At 40.1% G+C, this 27,164-nt stretch overlaps 1 protein-coding gene across 1 annotated transcript in view; it reads left to right on the forward strand.

Annotated features, from left to right (window-relative positions):
* Positions 1–27,164, forward strand: part of LOC124788224 (phosphoinositide 3-kinase regulatory subunit 4) — a 195,436-nt gene that overhangs the window by 73,833 nt on the left and 94,439 nt on the right. Inside the window, exons 8-11 of the mRNA XM_047255405.1 lie at positions 82–234; positions 4,407–4,512; positions 4,603–4,743; positions 13,977–14,053. Coding sequence (XP_047111361.1) covers positions 82–234; positions 4,407–4,512; positions 4,603–4,743; positions 13,977–14,053 — 477 coding nt within the window. The remainder of the gene's footprint in view (positions 1–81; positions 235–4,406; positions 4,513–4,602; positions 4,744–13,976; positions 14,054–27,164) is intronic.

Here is a 27,164-nt window from a genome sequence, read left to right on the forward strand (position 1 = left end):
ATCTTTTATAATTATAAGTCAATTATTTATCTGGATTTCAAATGTGAGGACTATGCTGAATTTTTAAAATTATTATTTCAGATTAAGAAAAGATGTAAATAACATAATAAATATTTTGAAGCCAGTACCAGAGGCTGAAAAGAGACCAGCAGATCAAGACGACAGTGATTCTGATATACCTAATGGTTCAGATGGCCTAGTCATTATTACAGCTCTAGTAACATCCTGCATAAGGTGAGAAAATGAGTTATATGAAATAATGAAAAGATATTTCTTTCATGATTAATGTAAGTATTTCATTTTATATTGACAAAAGTGTTTAGTATTGATGTTAATGAATTGCAGTTTAACATGAAAACTTTTTTAGTAACCGTGATCAGAGCGCAAATTAAAATGCAGTTCCACCTATAATTGGCTGGGTAAGGAAGTTCACAAGTTTAAGTAAGGCACACACCACTTGTAATAGAGCTATGTCTAGTTATGCACTGTGGTGTTCAAGATAGCCATTAGGTTGATGACAGCTCTATTTATGAAAAATAAAGATGCACAGTCATAGTGTATTGCAGGTTAATTTGACTGATATGTTTGTATCAACAATAGTGAAAATAGATTGATATTTACCATTCAGAGGAGATGTCAAATCGCAGACAGGTGCGGAAAAAAAACTGCTATACATAATTTCTTCAGAAGTAGAAAACACACACACATTCACACAAGCATAACTCACACACATGTGACAACTGTTTCTGGCTGCTGTGACTAGACTGGTAACTGCATCTGATGGGAGCAGCAACCTGGGTGGGTGGTCGGGTTAGGAGGAGGCTTGGTAGGGGAGGGGGATAGTAGTAGGATGGGGTGGGAGATGATGTAGTGCTGCTAGTGGGAGTGTGCATGGATGTGATGGGGAGAGGGTAGGGCTTCTAGGCACAGCCGGGAGGTTTGGGGAGAGGGCTGGCAAAGGAGAGAACTAGAGAAGGGGAAAAGGACTACTGGGTGCGTTGGTGGGGTAGAAGGGTGTTGTGCTGGAGTGGGTGCAGGAAAAGGGATAAGTAAATGGAGGACAGGAGCTAGTGAAGGTTGAGACTAGGGGGATTATGGGAACATAGAATATTTTGCAGGGAGATTTCCACCTGTGCAGTTTTGAAAGATTGGTTTTGGTAGAAAGGATCCAGATGGTGCAGTCATTGAAATGAAACACATCGTGTTGGGCAGTGTGTTCAGCAACTGGGTGGTCCAGTTGTCTCTTTGGCCAACATGCTGCCCAGCATGATAAGCTTCACTTCAGTGACTGCTTGACAGCCTGTGTCATATGGAGCTTTCCTATGAAAACCAGCTGCATATCCTTCATACTGTATCCCCCACCACCACGACCTTGAAACTTTGCTAGTCCCTGTCCTCCACCTACTTCCTCTGCTCCAACTCCAGCACTATACATGACTTCTATTGCATAAACACACCTAGTAGTCTATTTCCCCATTCTCTGCATCTCTCCTCCCTTTCCCCCTCCCCCTCCCACTCCCCAGCACAGCCTCCTGACTTTGCACCCAGCAGCCCTGTCCTGTCCTCACACATCCCTGCACGTTCTCACAAGCTCCCTGCATGCCCCCCCCCCCCTTTCCCTACCCTGCTATCCCTCCCTCCCCTACCCACCTGACAGGCCACAGTGACCAGGAGCAGTGGTCATGTGCGTTTGAATTGTGCTAATGTGGATCTGTGTGTGTTTTCTACTTCAGAAGAACACCTTTTGGCTGAAAGCTAAAACGTACAGTAGTCTTTTTGTTGTGCTGCCTGTGACTGATAACGTCTCTGTATGGTAAGTAGCAATCTACCCTTTTCACAATATTGCTGTTATTCAATCCTGGACTTTCCATTGTTTGATTTGTTTATAGTAACTTTTGAGAATATTTTTTGTGTAGAATATCAGTGGTCTCGATAAAATATTGTAAAATTGAATTAAAAACACTCTTGACCACAATAAAATATTTATTGGCAATGGTAACCCATTTCAGTAATAACGTGACCATCTTCAGACCATATTACACCATGATGACAGATGGTGGCAGTTAATGGTGCAGGTATTGTGGGTCCACTACTATCAGCTGCTCATTGCAGCAATTGACATTCATGGATTCATAATATGTGTTTTGTTCAACACCAACACCTGCCATCATGGTGTAATATGGTCTGAAGGTGGTCACATTTTGACCAAAACTGGTTACCGTTGGCAACAAATATTTTATTGCAGTCAAGACTGTTTTTGATATACTTATACTGTAGAAAATCTCTTTCATTTTTAATTTACCAAGTGTGGAGAGAAAGCTGCTTTTCAGTTTTGTATCTCATTAAGTGTTGTAAGAATTTAATTTTGGAATTGATGCTGTAAGCTACTTTTACATCCTTTGGAAGTAATAGTGTGTTCCATTAATACATGGTGTTTGAGAAAATGGCCAGTCGTAAATTGTGTGTTAGGTAACAAACAGTGATAGTATTCCTGAATATTGAAGGTGAAATCCAATTCACATTCTGAAATGTCTGAATAATGTTGTTGAGGATGCTAAAAGGATGCCAGTGCAGTTGAACAAACAGTTTTTCACTGTACGGAACCTGTAGGGTGATCTCTGTAGGTGGATCAAAAATGGAGCAGCAGACCCTCCGCTACAGTGATTACATCAGACATTATTCATGCAAACATCCAGGTAACAGCAGATGAGGTATTTCACACCTTAAAGGCAGTCTAAGGTAAAAGTTTATGTGCTTTGGGTGTAATGATCAGAAGAAAGAGGCAAATAAGACAGTAGCCAACAACTTGCTGCACCGTTGGAAAACAGAAGGAGAAAAGGACTTAGGAAATATTGTGACAGGAAATGAGATGTGTGTTTATTTCTTTATGCTTGAATAAAATCAGGCAGTCTATGGAAAAATGTGACACAGTGTTAAAAAAAAAAAAAATTCATAACTTGCAGTCTGCAACGAAAGTGACTGCATGAGTATTCAGGTCAGGAGAGTCTGATCCCTAGAACATTTTTGAGAGATGGCAGTCAGTTGATTCTGTGCAATACATTAGCACTCTGAAGAAACTTGAAGCACATCTTCAGCATGTTTGACCATCAGACACTCCAGTGCCTTTGCAAGAACTGACACAGATGTGAAAGCAATTCCTGAGTATCTAACATGTGGATGGAAAATCTTACCTCATCTTTCATTATACACAAATCTAGCATAATCAGTATACTACCAATATTCAGCTGATATGTGTATTGTGGCCATTACTTTGAAGATTCAGAGACTCAGTGTGACAATGGCTTTTTTTCCAGAATGGCAATGAAGGTTGTGATTAAATGGTGTGCATATTTAATTTCATTTCTTGTGATTTACCGGTAAAAGAGAAATAAATTAAAGGATATTGCTTTCTGATCAGTACACTTACATGACTTAATCCTGTCTGGTAATATATAATGCTCAAAAGATTTGCTGTAATTGTAAACATAACAAATACAGGTATAGTTTTCCGTTAACTAATTAATCTACATCACATCAAGAGCTTAGACAGGATGCATGCAATGATTATACTCTTTATCAAACGTCTGAAAAGGCAAACAAGGATGGGGCTGCAAGGGAGAGCATGTATTATCTATGGCTTTAGACTAGTTACAGCAGTTTGTTTCTGGAGAAGACCAGTTAATTCAGCCATGTTTAACCAGAAAGTTCTCTTTTGCACCTCATCGTTAACCACGCCTCTGTGTGGAGAACTTGTGCATTCATTGTAATTTGTGCTTTTTAGCAAAATTTTTCTGTTGTTAACAAAGAAAAATTTATAGTTGCATACTGTTATTAGCCCATCCTCTGCATCATTCAATGCTTTGCCATATTGCTTATAAAAATATTAAATTTTTTATGGTTGCATTTTTAAAGTGTCTGAAAATTTGTTTAATGATGTGGTTATTTTTGTGAGTTACTTATTTGCAGACATATTTCATAACATTTTTCTAAAATATTGGAGATAAATCAGATATTTAATTTCATGCATAAGTGAAAAATCACTGAGCAATTTGAAATATTGGAATTCACTTGGAATAAGATTAAGAATGGTTTGATAAATGGAGTAGGCTATCAGCAAACCTAACAGAAACTGGCTGCAAATCATCTCAGGGAAAGCCTCACAGATAGTAAAACAGACTATAATGTGCAGTTTGTATCTGCTCCAACACTCACTGTTGTGGACAATGTGTTTACGATACACTCGTCACTACTGAAAGTAATTTTAATCCTGCAGTATTCAATCTTTATGAAATCTAGAAGATATAGATGAAAAGTAGAGTAGATTTTAGGGGAGCTCTCTGATGTACTAGGGTATTATATTATTATTATTATTATTATTATTATTATTATTATTATTATTTTAACAGGGGTCTGCATTATTGTACATCAAAATTACAGAGTCTAGATATACTCTTGGAATTGGCCGCTCACACATCTGCTGAAACAGTTCTGGACAGGATTCTTCCATATGTTGTAAGTAACTCCTTCATTCTTTAACTTGGGATAAATTTATGACAATAAGGGTACATAATACTTTAGGGATGTAATTCTTTATGATTTCAGTTCCATTTGGTCCATGATACATATCCTCGTGTCAGAGTGAGGGCCATTCAGGCACTTACAAAATGCTTAACAATGGTCAAAACCATTCCATGCAGTGATGCCAATATTTTCCCCGAGTATGTTCTACCAGGATTGGCACAGGTTAGTTGTTTTAATTTTCTAGTTTATCTAGTACATAAAAGCATGAATACTGTATAATTAATTCCTCTACAGGTCATGCCTTATGGCTTGATGGGTTCTCATCTAGATATTTGCAAGCACTATATGGCTCAAATACAACATTATCCAGTGCAGCCAGTCCTGAAAAAGATTGCGGTGAAATAAATCAGTTTTGCGTTCCTATGTACAGTCTCAAAATGTGCCATTGCGCTATGCTGAAAATGTGCCCTATATTGCGCAAATATATATTTGAGTTAGGAACATCATACTTGATGAATCTGCAGCCTCTTGTGATTGATGCTAAGATCACTTATGCCCTTCCCATACAGCGGAATTAAAACCTTAGCTCATCAGACCAACAGGCTGTTTTTGCTCGTTGTCATTCCCATTGATTTAAACACATATAAAGTTCCTGAGTTTAGAAGAGAAGTGACATTTTGCTAAATGTTGCTTTCATCATAGTGTTGAAATAGCATATATTTTGTCCTTATATAGGTGGTGCCCTGCAGCCCTCAACACACTCAAGAGCACTGTGGGGAGGGTAGTGTGAGCAGCTGCACTTTTATCCTGTGTGTTGTGTGTTCCATCTGGTAGTCTCAGTGCTGGGTGCACTTGACGAGTGTATTGTGGCCAGTATTGGTTTTGAGAAGGGCTCAAGAGTCTCAGATCTTTTCAGAAGAGAATCATTGTTCCTAATTTCAATGGTATTGCTTGTGATGCTATCCTTGAATCCACATGTATTGCACAGTAATCTAGTTCATCCAAAACTGAACACACAACCTTTATCCAATTTGTATTTGGTTTTTCCAGATTTACCTTTCTGCCTCAAGCAGACATTCTGGAGTAATGCAAACATCACTGCAGAGTGCAGCATTGTGTCTACTTGATGTGCAGTGGCTCGCAGTCACATTGAGTACCTTAATGACATTCATCCACAATCTTATGGGATTCTTGATCAAGTTGACTAGATGTCTAATTTGAAGAAGCTCACTATATCTCCAATCCTCCAAAATGATTGGAAGATTTGATTGTAGCAGCAGTACTTAGACCATATCTAGTGACTGCATGAGATAGTAGTATATTTCTTAATGTGATTCTGAAAGCAAGAAGAAGATCTATAGGGATTGTGCCTGTTGAGTACGGATGCAGGGCGCTTGGTCACTGTCCAGAAACAGTTGAAAACTTCGTTGACAGACTTCAGGTTACTGCCTTGGGCTAAAGTGGTGTTGAGGCACCTGTATAGAAAGCTGTTGCACTTTTGGTCTTGTCTGGGCTCCCTGATGTCACAGCACCTTCCAGTGTACCTGGCCAGACTGTTTCACTCTCACTTGGGGTGAATGATGAACAGTGGCAGTCTCACAAATCTCTGGGTGGAAGATGAAAGTGGGTACTGGCCACATGCTTGTCTCTGTAAGCCTTAAGATGTTTTGCAGTCTTGCCCATTACCGAGAGTACATTTGAACCAGGAGGCGATGCCTTGCCTGTTGAGAATGGGGACAATCCCTCTCTGGACAAGTGTAGAGGGTGTGTTTACTGGTCCTTGGGAGGTCCAATAAGAGGTGACTGATAGAGTTTCGTAGGGAAATAGCAGGCAGTTTGGGAAGGAAGGCGTGTTCACTCTGTTTGCTTTCTAGGTGTCACATTCAAATGTGGAGGAAGCTCTGCTGGCAGTAATTGAGTTAACTGGGGTCAACTGTCTGCAGGTCATCACTCCTGTCAGCACAGGTGACAGTTGACACATGACACGTACCACCTGGGTTCTGAGGTCATCCTTGCTTCCTAAGGGCGGCTGGCAGAATTGGTGAAGACAATTACACGTGGTTCACACTGAGATGCTACAGTGTGAGATATGATATGCAATGCGACACACGAAACAACCCTGAAGCAATCTGCATCGACAGAGCACGCTGAAATGTAATGGAAGAGACTTAACCGGTTCACACTGGGACAACAGTGACATAATACTGATACGTATCGCTGTTACATAGCCCACCCCGACAGGGCATACTGGCTACTCCACGAAACTCATATATCATACACAGGGAGGGAAATTTCAAGTCATCCCATGTGTGTGTGTGTGTGTGTGGGGGGGGGGGGGGAGTTGTTTTACAAAGATGGATCAAAGTTAGCCCATCTCTGTAGTTAGTTTGTCTGTAAAACTTTTATTTTTCATCTAAAAAATTGAAAACCATTGTTCTGAGTTTTGTGTGTCTACTCCACATCGCAGTCTTTCTCATTCAATTTTTAGAAAACTGTATGATAAAAAAATTGATTTTTTCACATCTTATGGTCTGATATCAGAGCTTCATAAGGAACTTGTTTTACTTTCACTATTGCCCGTAGTTATTATGATATTTCAAAGTAAAGTATAACACCTTGCATATTTTGAAAAGTTCACAGTGAAAAATATATTTGCTGGCCAGTTTATGTTTGGCACATTTTAGGGCATATATTGCTGTGTAAGAAATGCAGCTAACATATTAAAATTATTTTTAATGCTGGAAGGATTGCTGTACTTCTTTCCACTGTCTCGAGTAAATACACGGTACATTTCAACATTTGACAATGACAAGATACAGAGTGCCCCGCTTGACACTGTGGCTGCATGCCACACTGTGTGGAGCTGCCTCATGTTTCTCTTTTTCATATGCTGCTGATACATGCTGAAGCATTCACTGAAGTGTGTGCTTTCAAGTTGGAAACGCACCTTATACTGTGTGTTTCTTTCTGTGCTGCATATAGTCTAAACAGAAGAGGACTGTTTGAAAATGATCTGTTTTGTCCAGCTTGTTGAAGAAAGCCTTTGTCTGTGGGGCTACAAAATGAAATCATATTCAAAGGCAGATGTGACCAGCTTGGAGTGGAGGAAGTTAGTGACAGAAATGTAAGAAACAGTTAAGAACTGGCTGTGGAATCTGTACTATCATTTTTAACTGGTTATTTTTTTGTTGCAGTTTCCTATTCAGGTAACAAACCTATTGATTTTAGCAGTGATTGTAAAATGTTAATCATAGTCTAAAGAGTACTTCATTCAAAACTTGGATGGAGGAACCCCCATTTAAGGTTCTGAAAACATAAATCGCAGGTCTACAAACTGAGCAAGCCCCAGTTTCAGTATATTTAAAAAGCAGCTTTGAGTAAAAGTTGTCTACGGTCAAAAAACCATATTATTTGGTCCCCCATCTCTCTTTTCTTTGTCTGTACATCAGTGTGTATTCCTCTTCTGCGCATGTAACTCCACTTGAGAAAATCAAGACAACATGGCAGTTTTGATGCAACGCTGTCTGCCACCGACTCACAGGGAATGGGAAGTTGCCAAATGTTAGAAGAAACAAGTGACATGGTGGTTGAATGTGATGGGGGTGGTACAACCACCTTCCCTCAGTAAAGCTGAAGTCAGCAAGATTGGTGCTGAGAAAGCATTTGCTGACTGGGTGGAAGTCAAAAAACTTAATGAAATCATCAGCTGATGATGCTGACTGGATGTGTTTTCAGTCCATACTCCCTGATTTCAAGAAACTTAGTGACAGATGTAGAAGAGATCTAAAGAAAAAAAAATTCTTGTTGCCTTTAAATGAGCAGCTGGACAAAGGTGAGAAGACAACATTGGAATTTTCTTCATCATGAGCTTCGTTCATTTCAAACACTTTGTCTATCCCTAAACAGAATTCACCAGTCACTGCTACAACATTGATGAAGACTGATCTAACTTCAAATCTGGAACATTTGTTGTGGATACATCGGAATCTGAATCACATTGTACTTTAAGAAACTGAACAGCTGTAGCTTTTTAACTTGTAACCATTATTTGTATATATACTTCACTGAATAGCCTACTACACTGAGTGATACTACAAAAAATAAACTTTTATTGGTGGCATTCTTAATGTCATTCACACTCCTTCCACAATGTACCTTCACAGCAGAAGGAATAGCATGTTGAAAATGTCTCTCCCGCTGTGTCAGAGTAGCTGATACTCGTGGCTCCAAAAAGAGGAAACTGTCTGGACTCATTCTATAGAATTGATGCCAATTCTGCAGGACTCGTGAAATTTATGTTCATATTGAGAGAATTGACAAAACACCACAGCAGAACTATGTTTGATATTGAAAGCATTGTATGGATGCACCCAGTACTTCCTTTCCTTTTTAAGTTTTTTGAGCTTTAAATAATGATAATCCATAATAAAGTTGTCTTCAGAAGAGCTCATGATTGCAACTGAGCGACAAACATGATTTGTGCTCTCTTGTTGTCTGTTGTAATGCAGGTTGCATCGCATTCATATTGTATATGTGGCAACACGAGAGTTGCACCGATAAGAGTTGCATCATGCAACTTTTATTGCAACCTGTCGTGTAGCATATCGTATCATCTCAGTGTGAACCATGCCTTAACCTTGCAAATGGGGGGAAGCTGAGATGCTTGATGCAGCCTTGTTTCCAGAATGGATTAAAGTTGTCAGGTTTGGAGCTGAGTGGAAGTCATAAACCAGGAGCTTTGATGATTCTGTGACAGTACTGAAGGTGAATTTCACAACCTTTTCAATCAGGGGCAGAATTGTAAGACCCAGTTTAATAGGTCAGATGTACACTACACACAGGAAGGGGTTGCAGAGATAACTAACTACATGTGATGTGCATGTGTGAGTTTTTTTAGGATAGAGAAACCCCTCCAGAGGTTCATTGAGGCATGTACAAATTTAAGAGAGGGGAGAATATCAGTACCATTATTTACAGAGAGTAACAGCTGTCATTGCAAATTGGAGAAAACAATTTGTTAATATATTGTTTCGTAACTGCAGGAGCATCCATGGAAAGGTCATAGAACTAGTTGTGTTCATAAATTGATAATGATGTCCACATGGTACTGTGGCAGAAACTTGGCTGAAACCAGAAGTGAATAGCCACAAAGTTTAAAATTACATTTGAAATATATATTACTAACAGACTTTACCAGGATTTTGGAGACATGTTTGTCGTCAAAAACAATACAGTAGTATGTAGTGAGCTTGGGCAGATTTGTAATGTGAAACCACTTGTGCAATTTATTTTTAAGTGTAGTCTGGTGGCCTTACTACCAGGCAGGATCCACAGAAGTGCATGTAACAAAGCAGGTGAATTTTTTCCAGCTGTTAAATTTTTCTTCCTCCCAAAATTATTATTATTTTAAAATTTTGTGGTTTCTTCGATAGAGTCATTTACACAAAATGTACACAGTATCTGAAGATTTCGAATATTGTCTCAAGGTTTGTTCAACTTTTTGATAAGGTAGATGAATAAACTACGTAACTATCTAATGCTTCCATACAACCAGAGACGAAAATATGTTAGCAACTCTTGCAGTCATTTGGTTTTAGAGTAATTAAGATCTGTAAGTAAAACATTATTACTGCAATAAAATCACACATTTATGCAAACTAACCTGGATAATTCAGTACAAATTATCATTGTATCTAAAACTCCTTGTTGAATAGATTTTCATCTACTATTAATTTAATAAGAAATGTAAATCTTTCATTGCAATTTGTGAAAAATTTAGTGAGCAACAATGGGCAACTTCAGTTTTAATTAATTTTACCTTATAAAAGAGGCATGTTGGAGGCCATTTAAGTCAGTCTCTGGAGAGTTATGAATACGAAATCTATGTCCACTGACTGATACGGGGAAATGTACTGCAGTCATTTATTATAAATTAAAAGTCAGAAAATATACCATATTTTATCTAAATTTCATGTCCAAGAGTTTTTTCAATGATTTATTGACTGTTTAAATGGTTAGTTGGACATTGAGTGTGTAATTATTATAATGGACTGTGCCATACTTCAGTAAAGCTCACTTTGGCAATAGGATCAGACTGTGAACTGTGTTACTTCCAAATGGTACTTGTTGATTATATTTTATTTGTTTTGATTTGATTATCTGCTTAGAAGGACAGTGAGATGAGTGACTGGTACAGTGACTGTATTAATGATTTACTGGCCACAAAGCAGTAACTGTGCTTAATTGTGTCACTGTTGGGTTACTGCATTTGAACTGTGTTGCTTGATGTCAGTGCATTATGTACCTATCCAGTTATCTCTACTATGATTATAATAGATGACACTTGATCTGGCCATAAACAGTAGTTTATTTAACATCTAAGTGCAACGGAAGTATTCGAACTGCAAATCTGGTTTAGACTAAATTATTGACAATAGCCTACTTTTAACACCATCTTTTCGGCCAATGTCAAAGGAAGCACAGCTTCTGAGGAAAAATTTGTGTGAGTAATGGCTAGGCTATAACTACCTTGGTTGATCATGGATTTGTTTAGTAAGCATACACTGTTATGGAGATGGTATCTAACTCCGTTGGCAGATTCTAAAAGAAGGGTGTTCTCTATCATGAGAGAGATATGCTTCTAAAAGGCAGAGAGTGTATGTTCAAAGAAGAACTTCACAAACATCATGCAAAATGACCTCAGTGGAAAACAATCAGAGAAATTAAAGCTCATACTGAAACTTATTAAGTCATTCTTCCCATCCATCATGTGTGAATGGGGCAGGAAAAGGGGAAAATGGTAGTGTTAAGTAAAGTACAAGTACTTTCTGTCACATACAGTAATTTGACTTGCAGAGTATAGGTGTAGATGTAGATTTAGGTGTAGATGCAGATATAGATGACTGAGCATTGTGTTTTGAGGATACAATGCACTCATAATGTGTATGATACAGTGTGTTGCCCGTTGCGACAGTACCTCTCATTCATCTACTATTGTCCCAAAAAATGCAAGCTTCAGGAAAGTCTCACACCAGCACTCTTGCTTTTGAGTCAGAAAGTGTCATGTTAATGGAGCTGAAATAGTTGTATTTAAAAAACTTGAACTGTCTTAAGTAATATAGCACTGTCTGTCTGTAAGTGTGTATCATGTTGTGCGTCATTGATGAGTCAGTAGCTCCACAGAAAAAGAAAGGTCTGCAGGCAAAGCTGTGCTTGGAAGAACGTAAAAATCATAGATGATAGATAATACTATTCCCCATTATGTTACTCCAGTGCTGTCCTAAGACTTAAAAAGAAGCTACAGTGTAGCCACTTGTAAGCAGATTAGATGTGCCAATATTGCTGTTTATCCTCAGACCAATGTTCATACAAACTTCTTACATTTATTATTTTATACATTTTAGTGGAGTGAGACGACAATTCTTTCTCTTATTTGCTGTTTATGTGCCTTTGAACTCTGGATTGTTGGACAATTGAAAAAATAAACAAAATAATAATATAATAATTGGAATCTGATAACCCAAAGGAAATGTTGGTTAAGTTCTTGGGACAGAAAATGCTTACTTCTAAAGCAGCTAAAGAAATCTAATAGTGATTGATATCTAAGTAACAATCTCAGATATAAGAAAGCTTGCTTAAAAATATTACCAGAGTCTCAGAAAGTATGCTCCTCAAAGTATTCCTTTGAGGTATTCACTGGGTGAAGTGGTTTCAGTGTCCACTTTAGTTTAATTTGGTTTTACCTTATGTGCCATGGATAACATTTATGACACCTTGCTATGATGTGGAAAGTGTCAGTATGTTCACAAATAAACTAATTCTCCTCTGTCAAAATGTTGCTACTGTTGATTGTTAACACGCCTGGACCTTTTTTTTAAAGCAACAAAATTTGATAAGTATAACCATGTCACATACAGATACTAATTATTCGGATGGGATAGAATGAGTTTTAAGGTGAAAATTAGTCATTTGCCAGCACCATTCATTCAAAAGAGAGGTGGTCGAATACTTTTATGGCTGCATGCTTTGCTCCTTTATGTGCAAGAATAAGGTTAATTCGTGGGTAGTGGAGTACTTTTGTTCCTTGCACTACATTATGACTACTGCCATTATTTTAAAATTTTATCTGATCCTCTGCAGCAGACTTCATAAGAGAGTAAAGATTTTGCAAGGCTGTTGTTAGTATACCCAATTTTTTAAATGGTTGTCTACCTGAAGTTTGAGGTTGGAGTCTAGACATTATCATTACAACCTGTTTCTGTGCAATGAATACTTGTGTCCATGTGTAGGATTGCCCCACTAGATTATTGCATATGACATCAGTGAATGAAGGTATTCCTAATGGTTTCAGCATCAAAATCAGCAGTTTCATGTAAAGCAATTGTTGCTAAACTCAAGTGTTTGAGAAGAATTGCAAAATGTGATTCTATTTCAAGTTCTGATCAGTATGCACAACCAGGAATTTCGAACAACCAGTTTTACTTATTTCCTTTCTACCCTGCTGTATTGGTGGTGATACAACTTACCTTGTACAGAATTAAATGAACTGTGTTTTTTCCAAGTTAAATGAACACTTGCTGGGAACCAACCAACAAGCTTTTGAATATTTCATTTATTGCTCCTTCTGTTGTTGCAGTTGTGTTGGGCTTGGTTATGAACACTATTTCTCCTGCATCAGTGCGAGATAGGAGGTCATTTACATTCAGCAAGCTTCCAGAACTGAACCCTGTGTAACACCAGTAATGATTTTTCCCCTGTCAGAAGAACATCCAGCATAAGAGCAGTATGAGCTTTCTAACATGACTGTTTGCTTTCTATCAGTTATACCTGAAGTACTTCAAACATCAAAAATGTTACATGTCTAAAAATTAATTCTGTGATTTGCACAGTCAGATGCCTCAGGCAGCTTACAGAAAATCCGAGTAACAGAAATCTTGTCATTCATATATTTTAATATACTATCAGCAAAATGGCAGATGGCACATTCAGTGGAGAGGCACTTCTGGAACCTAAATTGTGATGGAATCTAAATTGTTACTGGTCCAGTATCTTATGTTTGCAGATATATTCAACCATTCTCAAATACATTACTTTTTTCAAAAGTTTTAAGAATCAAATATGTTGATGATTTTTGTCAATTGTCCTACCTTTCTTAAAGATGCATAGTTTAGTGTGTCTGAAAAGATACCTGGAAAAAGTTGTATTGGTCTTGAAACGATTAAATGCTTGTGGTACTGATTATCACATCTATTGCCATGCTTTTGTATTTGAACTGATCATACTGACGTTCTAAGTTACATTTAGAAAGTGATGTTAAAGAGGCTAATTATACGTTTGGTTTCATGAATCATTTTGTCATTATCTTTCATTACTAGATCATCTTGTTCCTTGATGGCTTTTCTTGGAATGACAGTATGTTGTTGTACTACATAATTATATTTTGTTCTTTGTTCTAGGTCACACATGATGAGGCAGTCATAGTGAGAGCAGCATATGCAGAAAACATCGCAGAACTTGCAGAAACAGCTCTCAGGTTTGTATTGTAATCAAAGGTGTATGTAATGTCATGATAAATTGTGTTGTTTCAGATATTAACGAGTTCTGCACGAAATTTGTAGGCCTACTACATCATCAGTTCTGAATCACATTTGTGCTTTCCCCAAATATTTACAATAGTATCTTTGTTCATCCAGTCACCCTAGTTTGAGTGAACATCTATATGATTAAATGTTTATCCTTGAGAATTTTTGACATTATCTGTGCAATATTTCCACCTTTTTCTGCTGATCAGTGGAATTGTTTAATATTTCACAGTTGCAATGTAAACATAACTCATACAGAGTCGGCTGCTGTGGTGTGTTTATACATAGTATAACTGTCATATCCTGTTCCAATTAACTTAATCTTTCAATAACAGTGTATACTGCCTGGCTTTGTCATTAAATTCCACTACTTATGAGTTTGTTATGAAATTCTGTGAGTAAACACAACCTCAACTAAAAGAAAGTTCCTGCCACAAAACTTTTAATACTGTTAGGAAATCGGTAACTTCTAGAAACAAACTACTTCCTTGGGTGTTGTAGTTTCACCTCTTAAAAGGGCCTCATTGTGTAACTGTTCCTGAAATTAAACAAGAATCACAGAGGCTAATTTCAAATTAGGCCCTAAATGTTTGCTGCTCAGATACACATTCCACTAGTCAGAATTGTAACTCCTCTGTGAATGCTGTGCTCAGTTTGTTTTTGTAAGCCACTGGAAATTGCGCTGACTGCTGTCAAGCAGTAGAAAGCTGCTGCAGGTGGTTGGGTTAGGCAAACTGCTGAGACTCACATACTGGAGACACCAAAGCTACCTCAAGTACTTTCTTTCCCTTTGGGTACTGTGTCGTCTCTAGGAAATACTGGGCCTATCACTGCTCGACAAGTGGACTATGAGTGGTGAATCAGTGGTTTGTGTAAGGGTCCTATACAGGGGAGGTTGGGACCAAGGTGAACTTGAGGTACAATACTCATCCACCTAACCAACAGGTTTATGGTGCTGTCTCCACTGGCTGTGAATCTGAGCCACTGTAACAGGCTTCACCTGTAGGGAAGTGTGCTTTTCTTGTGTTTGGGTTGGACAAATGTAAAAGGGTAAGGGTCTGTTAATTGTTGGAAGTTGAAATTACAGTGAATAGTTCCACATCTGAGGTAAATGATGATGATTGAGATCACCTAGTGCAGTCCGTGTGTATCTCTGGAGGCCTCATTCAGCATGTTGAAGAGGCTGTTTTGGCAGCCATTGAGAGAGCAGGGTGTAACTAGCAGCAGATTGTGACACACATTGGAACAGACATTGCCTGTCATTTGAGCTCATGGGTGATACTTGGATCATTCCAGTGAGTAGCAGAAAAGACAAAGATTGTCAGCCATCCTCACAGAGTTTCAACAAAACTCACAATCGGCAGCAGTGCCTCCATAACTTACTGTGATCCCCTGGTTCTGAGTTGAGTAGAAGGCTTGAATGAGAAACTTTGAATGTTCTGTCACATACTAGGCTGTGGCTTTCTTGATTTATGCCACTGGATTGAAAATGGGCCAGGTATGCACTACACATCAGAGGCTGCAACTTAGGTAGCAGACTGTGTGGGGTGTACAAAATGTCTTTTTAGATTAGGTGATTTCCATCCTGTCCAGTAATGGTAGCTGTACTATTTGCCGAAATATTAGTATAAGACCTAAAGATGTGCCTTTCACTGCTGAGCCTATACTGATGCATTCAAAACAAAGTCTCAGATTTTCGAGCATTCTTAAAAATCAATTTGCTGCATCATGCTACTAGTGTGTGTGAGTGTGAGTGCACCGAGTGTAGTGCCGCCAGTTGTGTGTACTTAAATCAACCATCAACTGTATCAGCACAGGCCAGCCACTATAGGCCACCTGTGGGAACCATGCACATGGCACGGTCTTTTCCACAACTTGTGCCAGTGACTCACGCCTATATACATATGGAGCAGCACTGACCCACTCTCACTATATTCTTTTAGTCTGTATCACCCACATCAGTTGCTCTGTGTATCACTTATGTTGCACCTCCGATATGATTCTTCTTTCTTGTTGTGTGTGGAGTCAGGAGAGGCTTATTTCTGTTATTGTTTAGGGGTTTATGAATAAAGCCGTGTTTGTGTTACTTGGATCTGTTTAATGTATTACTTTGTTCCTATGTGATTGATGACAAGTTTGGAACGGTTTCCATGTGTGCAGTGTTCAAGTGTGGGTTCATCAGGTTTAGTAATTATGGATGTCATGCTACTGGCCCTGATTGATGAACAGCTTACTTCAGAAGTGACCTCTTTGTGTGTTTCCATTAACGGACAGAGTGCCATTCCACCAGTCTAATCACCTACTTTTCCTTTGTATGATGATTCAGCTGAGGATTGGGAAGCTTTCAAAAAAAAGACTCGGACAGCCTTTTGTGGCTTTTGGTGCGACGGACTTGAATTTGTTCAAAGCCTTATTCCTATTGTGGATTCCACCTAAGGTGTATCAGTTACTCTGCCTCTTTACAAGAACTGGCAGCTCTTGCTTTTGATCAAATGTGCAGTTTATTGTCCAACTACTGTCCCAAATGAATGCATGTCATAGCGGCGTGAGTAGAATTTTACTGATGTCACAAGAAACCAAACCAGTCATAAAAGTCCTGGGCAGCCGAGCTTCATGGCCTTAGCTGTAAGCGTCAATTCATTACTGATGCCCATAATGACTTGTATGCAGACTCTGTGGTGTGTGACACAATTATCTGTTTAGCTCCGGACAAGGAAGTGCACCAGAGGGCTTTACTCTGCATAATGTTTTGATGTTTATCAGGCAGCGGGTGACCAAATTGAAGTGTGGGGCGATGTGGCAGTAGTGTCACAAGATGTATCCACTAGGATGACAGTAGTTTGCCTGGGGAAGCAGTAGTGACAGCGGTAAACTTGCAGGCCCAGCACCGAGCAGACCAAGACTGGTCCAAGCAGCCATGACTACTGCAGCCCCAGCATCAGCCTTCTCTGTTTCTGTCTTGTCCTTTCTGTTTTGTCCAACACAAATGTTCAGCATGCCCTGAGCACTGGGCTACTAGTAAAGCTTGCCAGAATGAAGCCACATTGCCTCTGTGTGTCGTTCACCGACTGTTGCTTGGGATGTGGACATGGACGTAAACTGTGTGACTCCATTGCTTGTGACTTCTCCCAAGTTGTTTATCGAGTTAAGTGTTTTTCTCCAAGTGCTCCAGCTACAGGTGCTGCAGTGACATTATTGAATTCTTAAACCTATGTTGAGTTTAGGCTCATCACCTTTGACACCAGTTATGTGGGAGCTGGTCAGCTATAACAAACAGAACATTGCACTGTTGGAGCAATTTATGGCATCCGCCTCTTACAAGGCAGTGGTTTCATTACATTTTTGGTGGTTGCTGATCCCAATGTTGAGAACTTGTTTGGGATTGACGCATTACAGGCATTTGGGTTTTCTATCACTGACACAGTTCACCTTTTGTCCAATCAGGTACCATATTCTCAATTGGAAACACTGAATGAGAAGCTTGCAGACTTGTTTTCAAAAGGTACAGGGTGTGCTATAAATTTTTCTGCTCATATTTCTCTGAAATCCATTTTTGTCATGCTTGTCCTATTCCTATTGCCCTGAAAGATCAAGTAAAAGCCAAATTGGGCAGACTTCAGTCTCTGGGGGTTGTGCAACCTGATATGGCTAGTGAGTGGTCATCTCTCTGGTTGTAGTTTGGAAGCTGTTGGGGAAGCTTAGCCTTTGTGTTGACTTCAGTACTACTGTCACTGTGCAGTCAATTGTCGATACGTCAAGAGGAACTGATGGTGAAAATATCAGGTGGCCAGTACTTTTCTAAAATTGATTTGTCTGAAGTGTATCTGCAGATTCCTGTGGACATAGAGTATTGGCGAGTTTTGGTTTTGAATACTCCTTTTGGCCTCTTATCAGTATTTGCGTGTTCCTTTTGATGTGGCTAATGCCCTTCCTATTTTCCAATGATTTTTTAGAGAAATTTATCTTACCTGTCCCGTGTTGCATTAATTATCTGGATGAGCTCTTCCATGACTTGTCATTACAAAAATTTGTGTTCTTTGTTTTGTATCTTACAGTCCACAGGCTTACGGTGTAACCTCATGAAATCTCAGTTTTTTTTCAACCTTCTGTTGTTTACATGGTGTTTGAGGTCTTGCAGCTCTCTGCTAGACCACATCTCCTCCAGTGTCTTGCACCTCCTCCACGAAGGAGCTTCAGACTTTTCTAGGGAAATGGCCTACAGGCCTACTATCATAAATTCCTACAGGGGCGGGGGGGGGGGGGGGGGGGGAGGAGGGTGGCCAAGTTTGACCATCCTTTGCATGCCATGTTACACAAGAATGTACCTTTTTGCTAGAGTCTGGATTGTGAACGTGCTTTCCAAATGTTGAAATCCAAACTACTCATGGCCCCTTGTTTAGCTACATTCTCTCTGGACCAACATATAGTTTTGGTGACTGATGCATCACAATACAGTCTCGACTTGGTTCTAGCACACCAATATACCAATGGCTCTGAACGATCTGCTACTTTTGCCTCTAAGTCTCTCACTCCGACCCAGCAGCATTACTCTCAGGTGGAAAAAAAAGGCTCTTGCCGTAGCCTATGCTCTCCGGAAATTTCATGTTTTTTGTAGGGCTCTAAGTTTCACCTTATTTCTGACCATAAACCCCTGGTTTCCTTGCTTATTCCTTATCTCTCACACTTCCATACCTGTCAAGACAGTACACCACATATAACATTGGGTGTTGTTCTTGTCTTGCTATAATTATGAAATCCATTTTCGACCTATGTCTAAACATGCTAATGCGGAAGCCTTGTCTCACCTTCCTGTGGGTCCTGATCCAGACTCAGATCATGAAGAACTGCTTTGATTCCATCTTGATATTGAATACAACAGTTAGGGTTTCCCAATTACGAACTCGCACATAGGGTCTGCTGTTGCTGCTGACCTGGTTCTCCACCATGTGATTTGGCTTGTTCAACAGGGCTGGCCAGATAAACCGCTAGGTCAGGCTTTGGACCCCCTGTGCAACTATTTTTTCCTTATGATATCACCTCTCTGTTTTTGATGGTGTTTTGCTATTGTCCGTGGAACACCGCTCCCCCAGAGTGGTCATTCCCCCATGTTACAATGTGAGCTTCTGCACCTTCTTCACCAGGACCATTGGGGAGTTTCGCACACTAAGTGGTTAGCTGGCAAACATGTTTTTTGGCCAGGGATTGATGATGAACTTGTCTGTTTTGTCGTGGCTTGGAAGCAGTGTGCCCAACAACAGACAGCTCCCAGGGTGTTCTGTCCCACTGGCCCACTCTGTGCCAGTCATGGGAATGCATCCATGTAGATTTTGCAGTTCCTTTCTGGAATTTCTAATGGATCTTGGTTTTGGATGCATTTTCCCACTTTCCTTACATTCTCCAGTGTGTGGCGACATCGGCTGAGGTCACAATTCACACGGTTTGAGGGTTTTTTCTATTGAGGGGTTACCTTGTACCACTGTTCATTTTTCACACCTTTCCATTGTTTTGTTCCCATTATTGCATTCATTCATGTTATGGCTCCGCCTTCCCACTCTCAATCAATTCATGAGGCAGAATGACTACAAGTCACATTCAAGCCCCAAATGAAAAACTTTGTTATGGATTCTTTGCTGGATGGTGCCCGTCTCCGTTTTCTTAGCACCTGTCACTTCACACCTCTCGGAGAGTTGAGCCTGGCTGAGTTTCATCATGGGTAGCAGCCATGCATGCTCCTCCATCTTCTGTAGCCTGCGTCGCACCTGCTGTGGTCGAGTTCACCTTGGGGTATGGCAGTGGTGGAGAATATGGCGCATTGCATGGGACACTGCCAAGACACCTCGCTATGTACCCAATGTGGGGTATCTGCCGTCACAGCAGGGTGAGTGGCAGGTGGTATCATGTTCGCGCTGCTCAGGAGTCAGTGTGGAGGTTGTCCAGTTGGCATCACTCATTCACCCTGTGAGTGGGCAAGTGGCCACTCCTTCGACAGGGTCCGAGCATTCACATGGGGAGCGGTTGCTAGTTGGCTCCAATGTAGGTGTGTTATGGAGCCCCTTAGGGAAATAGTGTCCATGGGCGGGAAGAAATCCTATGTATGCTGTCCAGTGTTCAGTGTCTGCCAGGAGCTTTGTCTGAGATATGGTAGTTGCCATCGTAGTGACTGTGGAGTGTGTGTGGTGCCATAGTCTGCAAGTTTTAGCTCAAGTCAGCACCAGTGTCATCTGTCACTTGGGTTCTGAGGTCATCCTCAGGTTGTTCAGGCAGCTGGCAGAAGGGGTGAAAACTACTGGCCTGACTCGTGGGCTGCAAGCAGGTATCATAATTTGCAGCATTGTTATCAGAGTTGTTTGGGTCCATTGATTTGGACTCAGTTTGAGGGTCTGAACCAATGATCCATCAATTCTGTGATGGTCTTGGCTGCAGATTTCTGGATCTGAATTATGGGGTGGAGAATTGTAGAGCAGCTCTTTTTTTTTAAAAAAAAGCTAGACGATAGTTTGAGGTCCTTTGATGACTAGGGACTATAATGCCTTAATGCCTTCCTTGAAGAAAGAAAGATACAAGAGATAAAAATGACAAAGCGCATCCCTTATGATGGAGACAAAAAGATCTTTAAGGTAATGCAGCCACGCACATTCGCTGCCTCCTTTGCTTCAGCTCTTAAACAGCTGGTGTAGCAAACGGATGCTGCTGCACAAACTGAAGTTGCTAGTGTCAGCACAAGTACCTGTGTTTGTCAGTGCACTTGTGCTGCAGAAATTATTTGAAGCCCATACCTTGCCCCTGAACATCAGAAAAGGCAGTTGTTAGTGCTGTTATGGAGCTCCCTGCCTCTGCAAAGGTTCAGGTTGGCTTGCCGTCTAGTGCAGCCACTACCAGAGTGGCGATTGTGGTGCTGAAGCCTACCCAGGACAAAAAATCAAAGGAAAAGTGTCAAGTGCAAACAGTGTGACAGTCTCGGCGTCATTCTCCCTGATGCATCTTGATTCGTCTTCAGAGAAGATGCACCTTGATGTCGGACTTCGGCAATCATCTCACCCTAAGACTAAGCCTCCCCTCATTGTGGGCTCCCCTCCCAGGTGGAAAGACAGGTTGAAGTTCTACCTCCATGATAGATGGCTCCCATACTAGAGTCAAACATTTATAGGTTGAGGACACTTATGGGGGAACTGAAACTCCCAGCACAGGAACACCTCCTGTGCTTACATTTGCAGGAAACACATTTTAAAACTTCTAAAGCTCCTGTACTGCAGAGTTATGTGGTCTATCAAAAGGAAGACCTGTCTGGGGAAAGGGCCAATGGAGGGTCATTGTGTTTGGCAATAAGGCGCACCACTCATCTTCTCTCCCCCTGGCTACTGACCTACAGGCGGTTGCAGTTGAAGTTAATGTGTGTTGGAGGATCGCTGTTTACCTCTGCATCCACAGTGGATGATCAGCAGAGCCAACTGGATGCTGTTCAGGGACTGGCTGAGTTTGAATGCCACGACAGAGTGGGTGGACCACATCATATGAGTGATGCACCATGCTGCTGACTTCTCCACCTCAGGTCTCTTAGGAGGCAGTCTATCCCTCAGTGGACTGTGGTGTGTTATTTAGTAATCTGGCTCAGGCATGTGGCTCTTCAGCGGTTAAATGCCATGCAACAGCGGAAAATCTTGCAAACTTTCAATTACTGAGGGCGAAGGCTTGATGTATTGTCAAGAAGAGCAATAAAAGGTCATTGCAAGCGTTCTTGGACTCCATCAACTGTTCCACTTGTTCTGCAGCAGTATGGGAAGCTGTAAGAAGGATTTGTGGTAAAGGCAGTTAGTTATCTAAAGTGGCGTTGTTGAAATGGGGGTGTCTCCAAACAACTACTGAAGACACTGCACAGAAAATGGCAGAACATTTTGTACAGACTACTGCCACTGCCAGTCATGATCCAGTGTTCCATCCTTACCGTTCCACCATCGAGAAGGTTGAGTTGGACTTCTGGTCCACCAGTTTAGAGTCATAAAGCTGCCCATTGTCCATGTGGGAGCTGTACTCAGCACTGTGTGATACTCGTGATACAGCACCTAGTCATGACCAAATCCAATACCGCATGCTGCGGCATTTGCAAATCGTGTCCAGGGAAATTCTCTTACAAAGTTCTAATTCAGTACAGCAATAATGTTTTAATTCAGTACGGCTGACACGCCAATTCCCCAACTCATGGTGGGAGGCAATTTTGATACCTCTCCTCAAACCTGGAAAGGACTGAATGTGTCGCAGTACTTATCAGAGCCTTGCCTTTATGAATTGTGTAGGAGAGACCCTAGAGTGCATGGTCAGCCATTGCCTGGTCTGGATATCAGAGACCAGGGAGTTCTTTAGCCACTGTCATTGAGGATTCAGGAGATGTCGATCAACTGTAGACAACCTGATCCTGCTAGAGGTGGAAACTCAGCAGGTTTTTCTACAAAAAAAGAATTGTGGGGGGAGGGGGGGTATTCTTTTGTCTTCAATAAGGCATATGACATCACTTGGAGGTGGAGTATTCTCAGTCAGTTACACCAATGGGGCTTTCGTGGCCGCCTCCCCATCTTCATTTGGTCCTTCTCCTCAGGACACGTTTTTTGATACAGAGTTGGTAATGTGCTGTCAGATACTTTTGTGCAGAAGAATGCTGGTCACCCTCTCTGCCATAACTATTTATAGTATCATGTCCACAATAAGGAGTCCCATGCAGTTTAATCATTCTCATTGTAATTCTTATTTATCTAACTTGCAAATGTGGGACACCATTATTCATTTTAAATACTATGTGAGGTTTCTAGGCCTTATTTTTGACTTCAAACTGTCCTTATTACCACACATAAAGGACCTTAAGGCAAGGACCCAGAAGACACTGAATGTATTGAAGTGTCTTAGCCTCAGAATGAATGAATGAAGAACCATCAAGAGATGAATGAATATCTTAAGGCAGGCTACAGGAAACTGTGTTAGGATCCTTGTTTTCATGTTGTGTATTAATGGCTTTGCAGACTTCCTGCAGATGATGCAGTTATTTATAATGAACTACTATCTGAAAAAAGTTACACAAATATTCAGTCAGATCATGAAAAGATTTCAAAATGATGCAAAGTTTGGTAACTTGCATTAGATATTCAGACATTTAAATTTTGTGCCTCACAAAACTGAAAAACATATAATTCTTTGACTATAATGCCAATATACACAGCTGAGATCAGTCAACTCATAAAGATAAAGGTGTTTAACAATTTGTGATTATATAAAATTGAGCGATCACATAGGCTCAGTCATAAGTAAAGCAGTTGGCAGACTATGACTCATTGATGGGATAGTGGGAGAATGCAGCAAATCCCCAGAGGAACTGTGTACAAGACACTCATGGGACTCATTCTAGAATATTTCTGAAATGTGTAGGACTCATACCAGATCGGTCTAATGGGGGAGATTGGACTTACAGAAAGAAGTACGGAACAAATGGTAACAGGATTGACTGGCTCTGGGAGAGAATGACAGAAATTTTGAAAAAAGAATCTGATAGAGGGATGGAGTAATCGCTGCAAGCACAGTGCCATTTAAGAAATCATTCTTTCCTCACTCTTTAAGTGAGTGCAACAGGAGGAAACACTATGTTAATGAGGGAAGTAACTTCTTCTGTCCACTTCACAGAGGTTTGCAGCATATGGCTGTAGAATATTATGAATAACAACCTTGATCTCTATGCCATTCCTTTTTTTAACAGAAGAATATCTACAAGTGAGAAACAACTGAGACTTGAAAGTGCAAAAATAAAATATTATGAAGGATCTTTCAACATTGTGCACTCATAGGAAACAAAAAGATTGTATGATATTGAAGGAGAGCCTAAACTTTTTTGGAACATTTGTTCAGTACAGGAAGTTTTTAATATGAGATTGTCCCAAATCTTTGGTGCTACAGTATAAATAAATGAAAAGACAATGAGTATGAAGCATGAACTTGGTCTGTTGACACCTACACATTATTCCAGCATTTTGTTTACATTGTCCCACCATTTGGTGCTTATTTATAACTGTATTGCCAGTCAGTTGCTGGACTTGTCAGTTGGAGATGAAATTTATACATCCTTTACATTTGTTTCTGGTCTGGTTATCATTCTGGGGGCTGCCTTACAATGTTTAAGAAATTTTCCAAATTGCGTAATTGGTTTTTGTAACTCTGTTTGTATGACTGTAAATAAAAATTGCAGCACTGTTGTGGGGGGAAAAGAACAAGGAACAGTCATGTGAAGGATGCTCAAGCTATTGCCCTGTTTCCTGACTTTCATATGTCTTTTGATATTGTTGCATACTTCTGGTTAATGAATAAGGTACAAAATTAAAGAATGTTCTGTCACATTTATGACTAGATCAAGCTCTTCCTGGCAGGTAGAATTGTTTGCAGACAATGCTATTGTTTAGAAAGAGGTGATCTCTTATGAGAGCTGTGGTAACATTTAACAAATTGGCCAAAGATCAGTGCTTGGTCATTAACTGGATCTGTTTGAACTGAGGCATGATGCACACATGCTTTGGGAAGTAATTTGGATTGTTCTGTTTGCATCAGTCAGTGAAATCACTTGAATGCTTTGGTGTAACCAGTCAGAATGATGTAAAGTGCAACTTTAACAAGAAACACGTTATGTGAAATGCATATGCCTATTTGCAATGTATTAGGAGTGTTCAAGGGAGGTGTAGCTTCCCATACAGCAAGTAACTTCCAGCATGCTCTTGTGAGCCATTGTAAAGTACAGCTCATCTGTCTGGAATCAGTATTATCTTGGTATGACGGAATAAATAAATAAATAAATAACCTCATAGACCAACTAGACATAATTTGTGATGGATTTATGTTCTTGCTGGAAGAAAACTACAGAGGCATTCATGAAACTTCAATGTGATAATCTGCAAGAAGGCATATCACAAGCAAGCTGTTTCAGAACCCAACATGCACACATTGGCTTGAAAAATGCAAGAAACTGGTGCATATCTTGCAGATATACTACATACAACAGTTTGGTCAAGCCCAGTATGTATGCCTAATAAACAAATAGACATACTTGGAATGTTTGAGCAGTACGTAAATGTAGGCACCCAGCCCATCAACATGAATATCAGCTGTCTTTGGAGAGAGTAGTCCGTGAACAATACGTGTATCCATTCTGTCTTAAAAGTGTTGTAGGATTTAATACTGACAGCTATGCTTTATTTATTGTGCATAATACGTAGCTGGCTCACCAAGTTTTCTGTAGTGATCAGCCAGCTATATTTATCAAAAATACTGGGTATCTCATGAAAGACGTCTAGGAGGGGTCCGTGGGTAGCATGGCATAGCCACTGGCTGCCGCCTCTGCATCCATCGCCCACCGCCGTGCCCAACTCTCGGACACTAATCTGCCACTAGTTGGCTATGTGTGCGCTTCCCCAGAGTTTGGCATAAACAACATTGCCATCTGATTAACTTAAGCTTACCTTTATTTACAGTAGGTGCTCAAAATGATGCCCCCCCCCCCCCCCCCTCCTGTGGTAAGAGCAGCCTGACATCTCCTGAACACATTTGCAAACACTCGCAATCTGGGCAATGACTAGCTGAACCCTGTCTTCCAACACTTTGAGCATGTGCAGATTGGTTGCATACATTTTATGTTTTAACATTCTCACAGATTTATATCTCACAGATGTATATCTGGAGAATGAGGATGCCAGACAACTACCCTATCGTCAGAAACACTTCATATTGCTGTCATATTGGCAATGTGTGGTGTTGCATTATCCTACATGAAATAAATGTACATCTTTCTGTTAGATGCAGTATGTTGTTCTGATACCTGTCAGAATGTATTGTTTCACGGTGAAAGATTGTTCCAGTTACTCATCTTGCACTAATTGCATATCACACTCCTGTTTTCACATCATGCAGAGGTTGTTGATGTAATTCATAATGATTTTCAGAGCTCCAGTGTAAATTTTTCTGAGAATATTTGTTCCCTGACAAATGCAACCATGCTTCATCAGAGGAAAAGAATCTCAGGATCAACTTCCCCATTGTGCACAGCCTGTAATAGCCAGTTGCAATAATGACGTCGAGCAACTGTATCAGAGCTACTCTGTTGATGCACTGTCGTTATTTTGTATGGTTTCAATTTCAGTTTCTGCACAGCTCTGTGAATAGGTGTTCTTGATCCACCAGTCTGAAATGCCAAATGGCACAGAGATTTTCTCAGACTTCTCTCCAAGGCTTCCCGTATCTTGTCTAATTTATTTTCGGTTAAAACACTAGGTTCTATAGGCCTTTGTTTGTGTAACACACATCCAGTCTATTGAAATCTCTTTACTAATCTACATATTGTAGAATCACTAGGAACATACACACTGGGAAATTTTCGTATGAATTCAAGCTGACATTCCACATACAATTCTGTTTTGGCATAGTTCAACACAAGAAATACTCAATGATCCTTTGTGTATACCATACCAAATGGAAACTCGACAGTAAACTCAAAACAAAACACCCAAACACACAGTCGTACAGTGTAGAAGACACACGGACGGTGTTTCTGTCTCAGAACCTAGCCCAGTGACATATGGACAGGGAAAGCTCCGGACTCGGTGCAGTTGCAATAATGACATCTAGCATCAATATTTGAAGTGATTATACTAAAAAAAAAAAAAAAAAAACACTAGTACACTCAGTTGCACAGAGCAGAGGGCACGTGCAAAGTATTGGTGTCCGAGAATGAAGCATAACGGCAACTGCCAGTCGCAGTTTCAACAACCAGCAAATGTGCTGTATGACCTGTCGGGCCCCTCCCAGGTATCTTTTGTGAGACACAGTGTATCATCTTTTTTCCTTTTCTCTTTCATACTGACCTTTCGTTATTTTGTTCTTTGTGATTTAATGTTTACATGATGGCATGTGTTTGTGCACTTTGACATGAAATTACACCATTACTAATAAAAAATATATCATGGACTTGATTAGCAAAGGTTTGTAAACCTTCTATTTATGATTTGTTGTTTGATGATTGCATTCTACTGAAAAAATTAAATT

This window comes from Schistocerca piceifrons, chromosome 3, assembly GCF_021461385.2.
Source record: "Schistocerca piceifrons isolate TAMUIC-IGC-003096 chromosome 3, iqSchPice1.1, whole genome shotgun sequence".
NCBI classification, from domain to species: Eukaryota; Metazoa; Arthropoda; class Insecta; order Orthoptera; family Acrididae; genus Schistocerca; species Schistocerca piceifrons.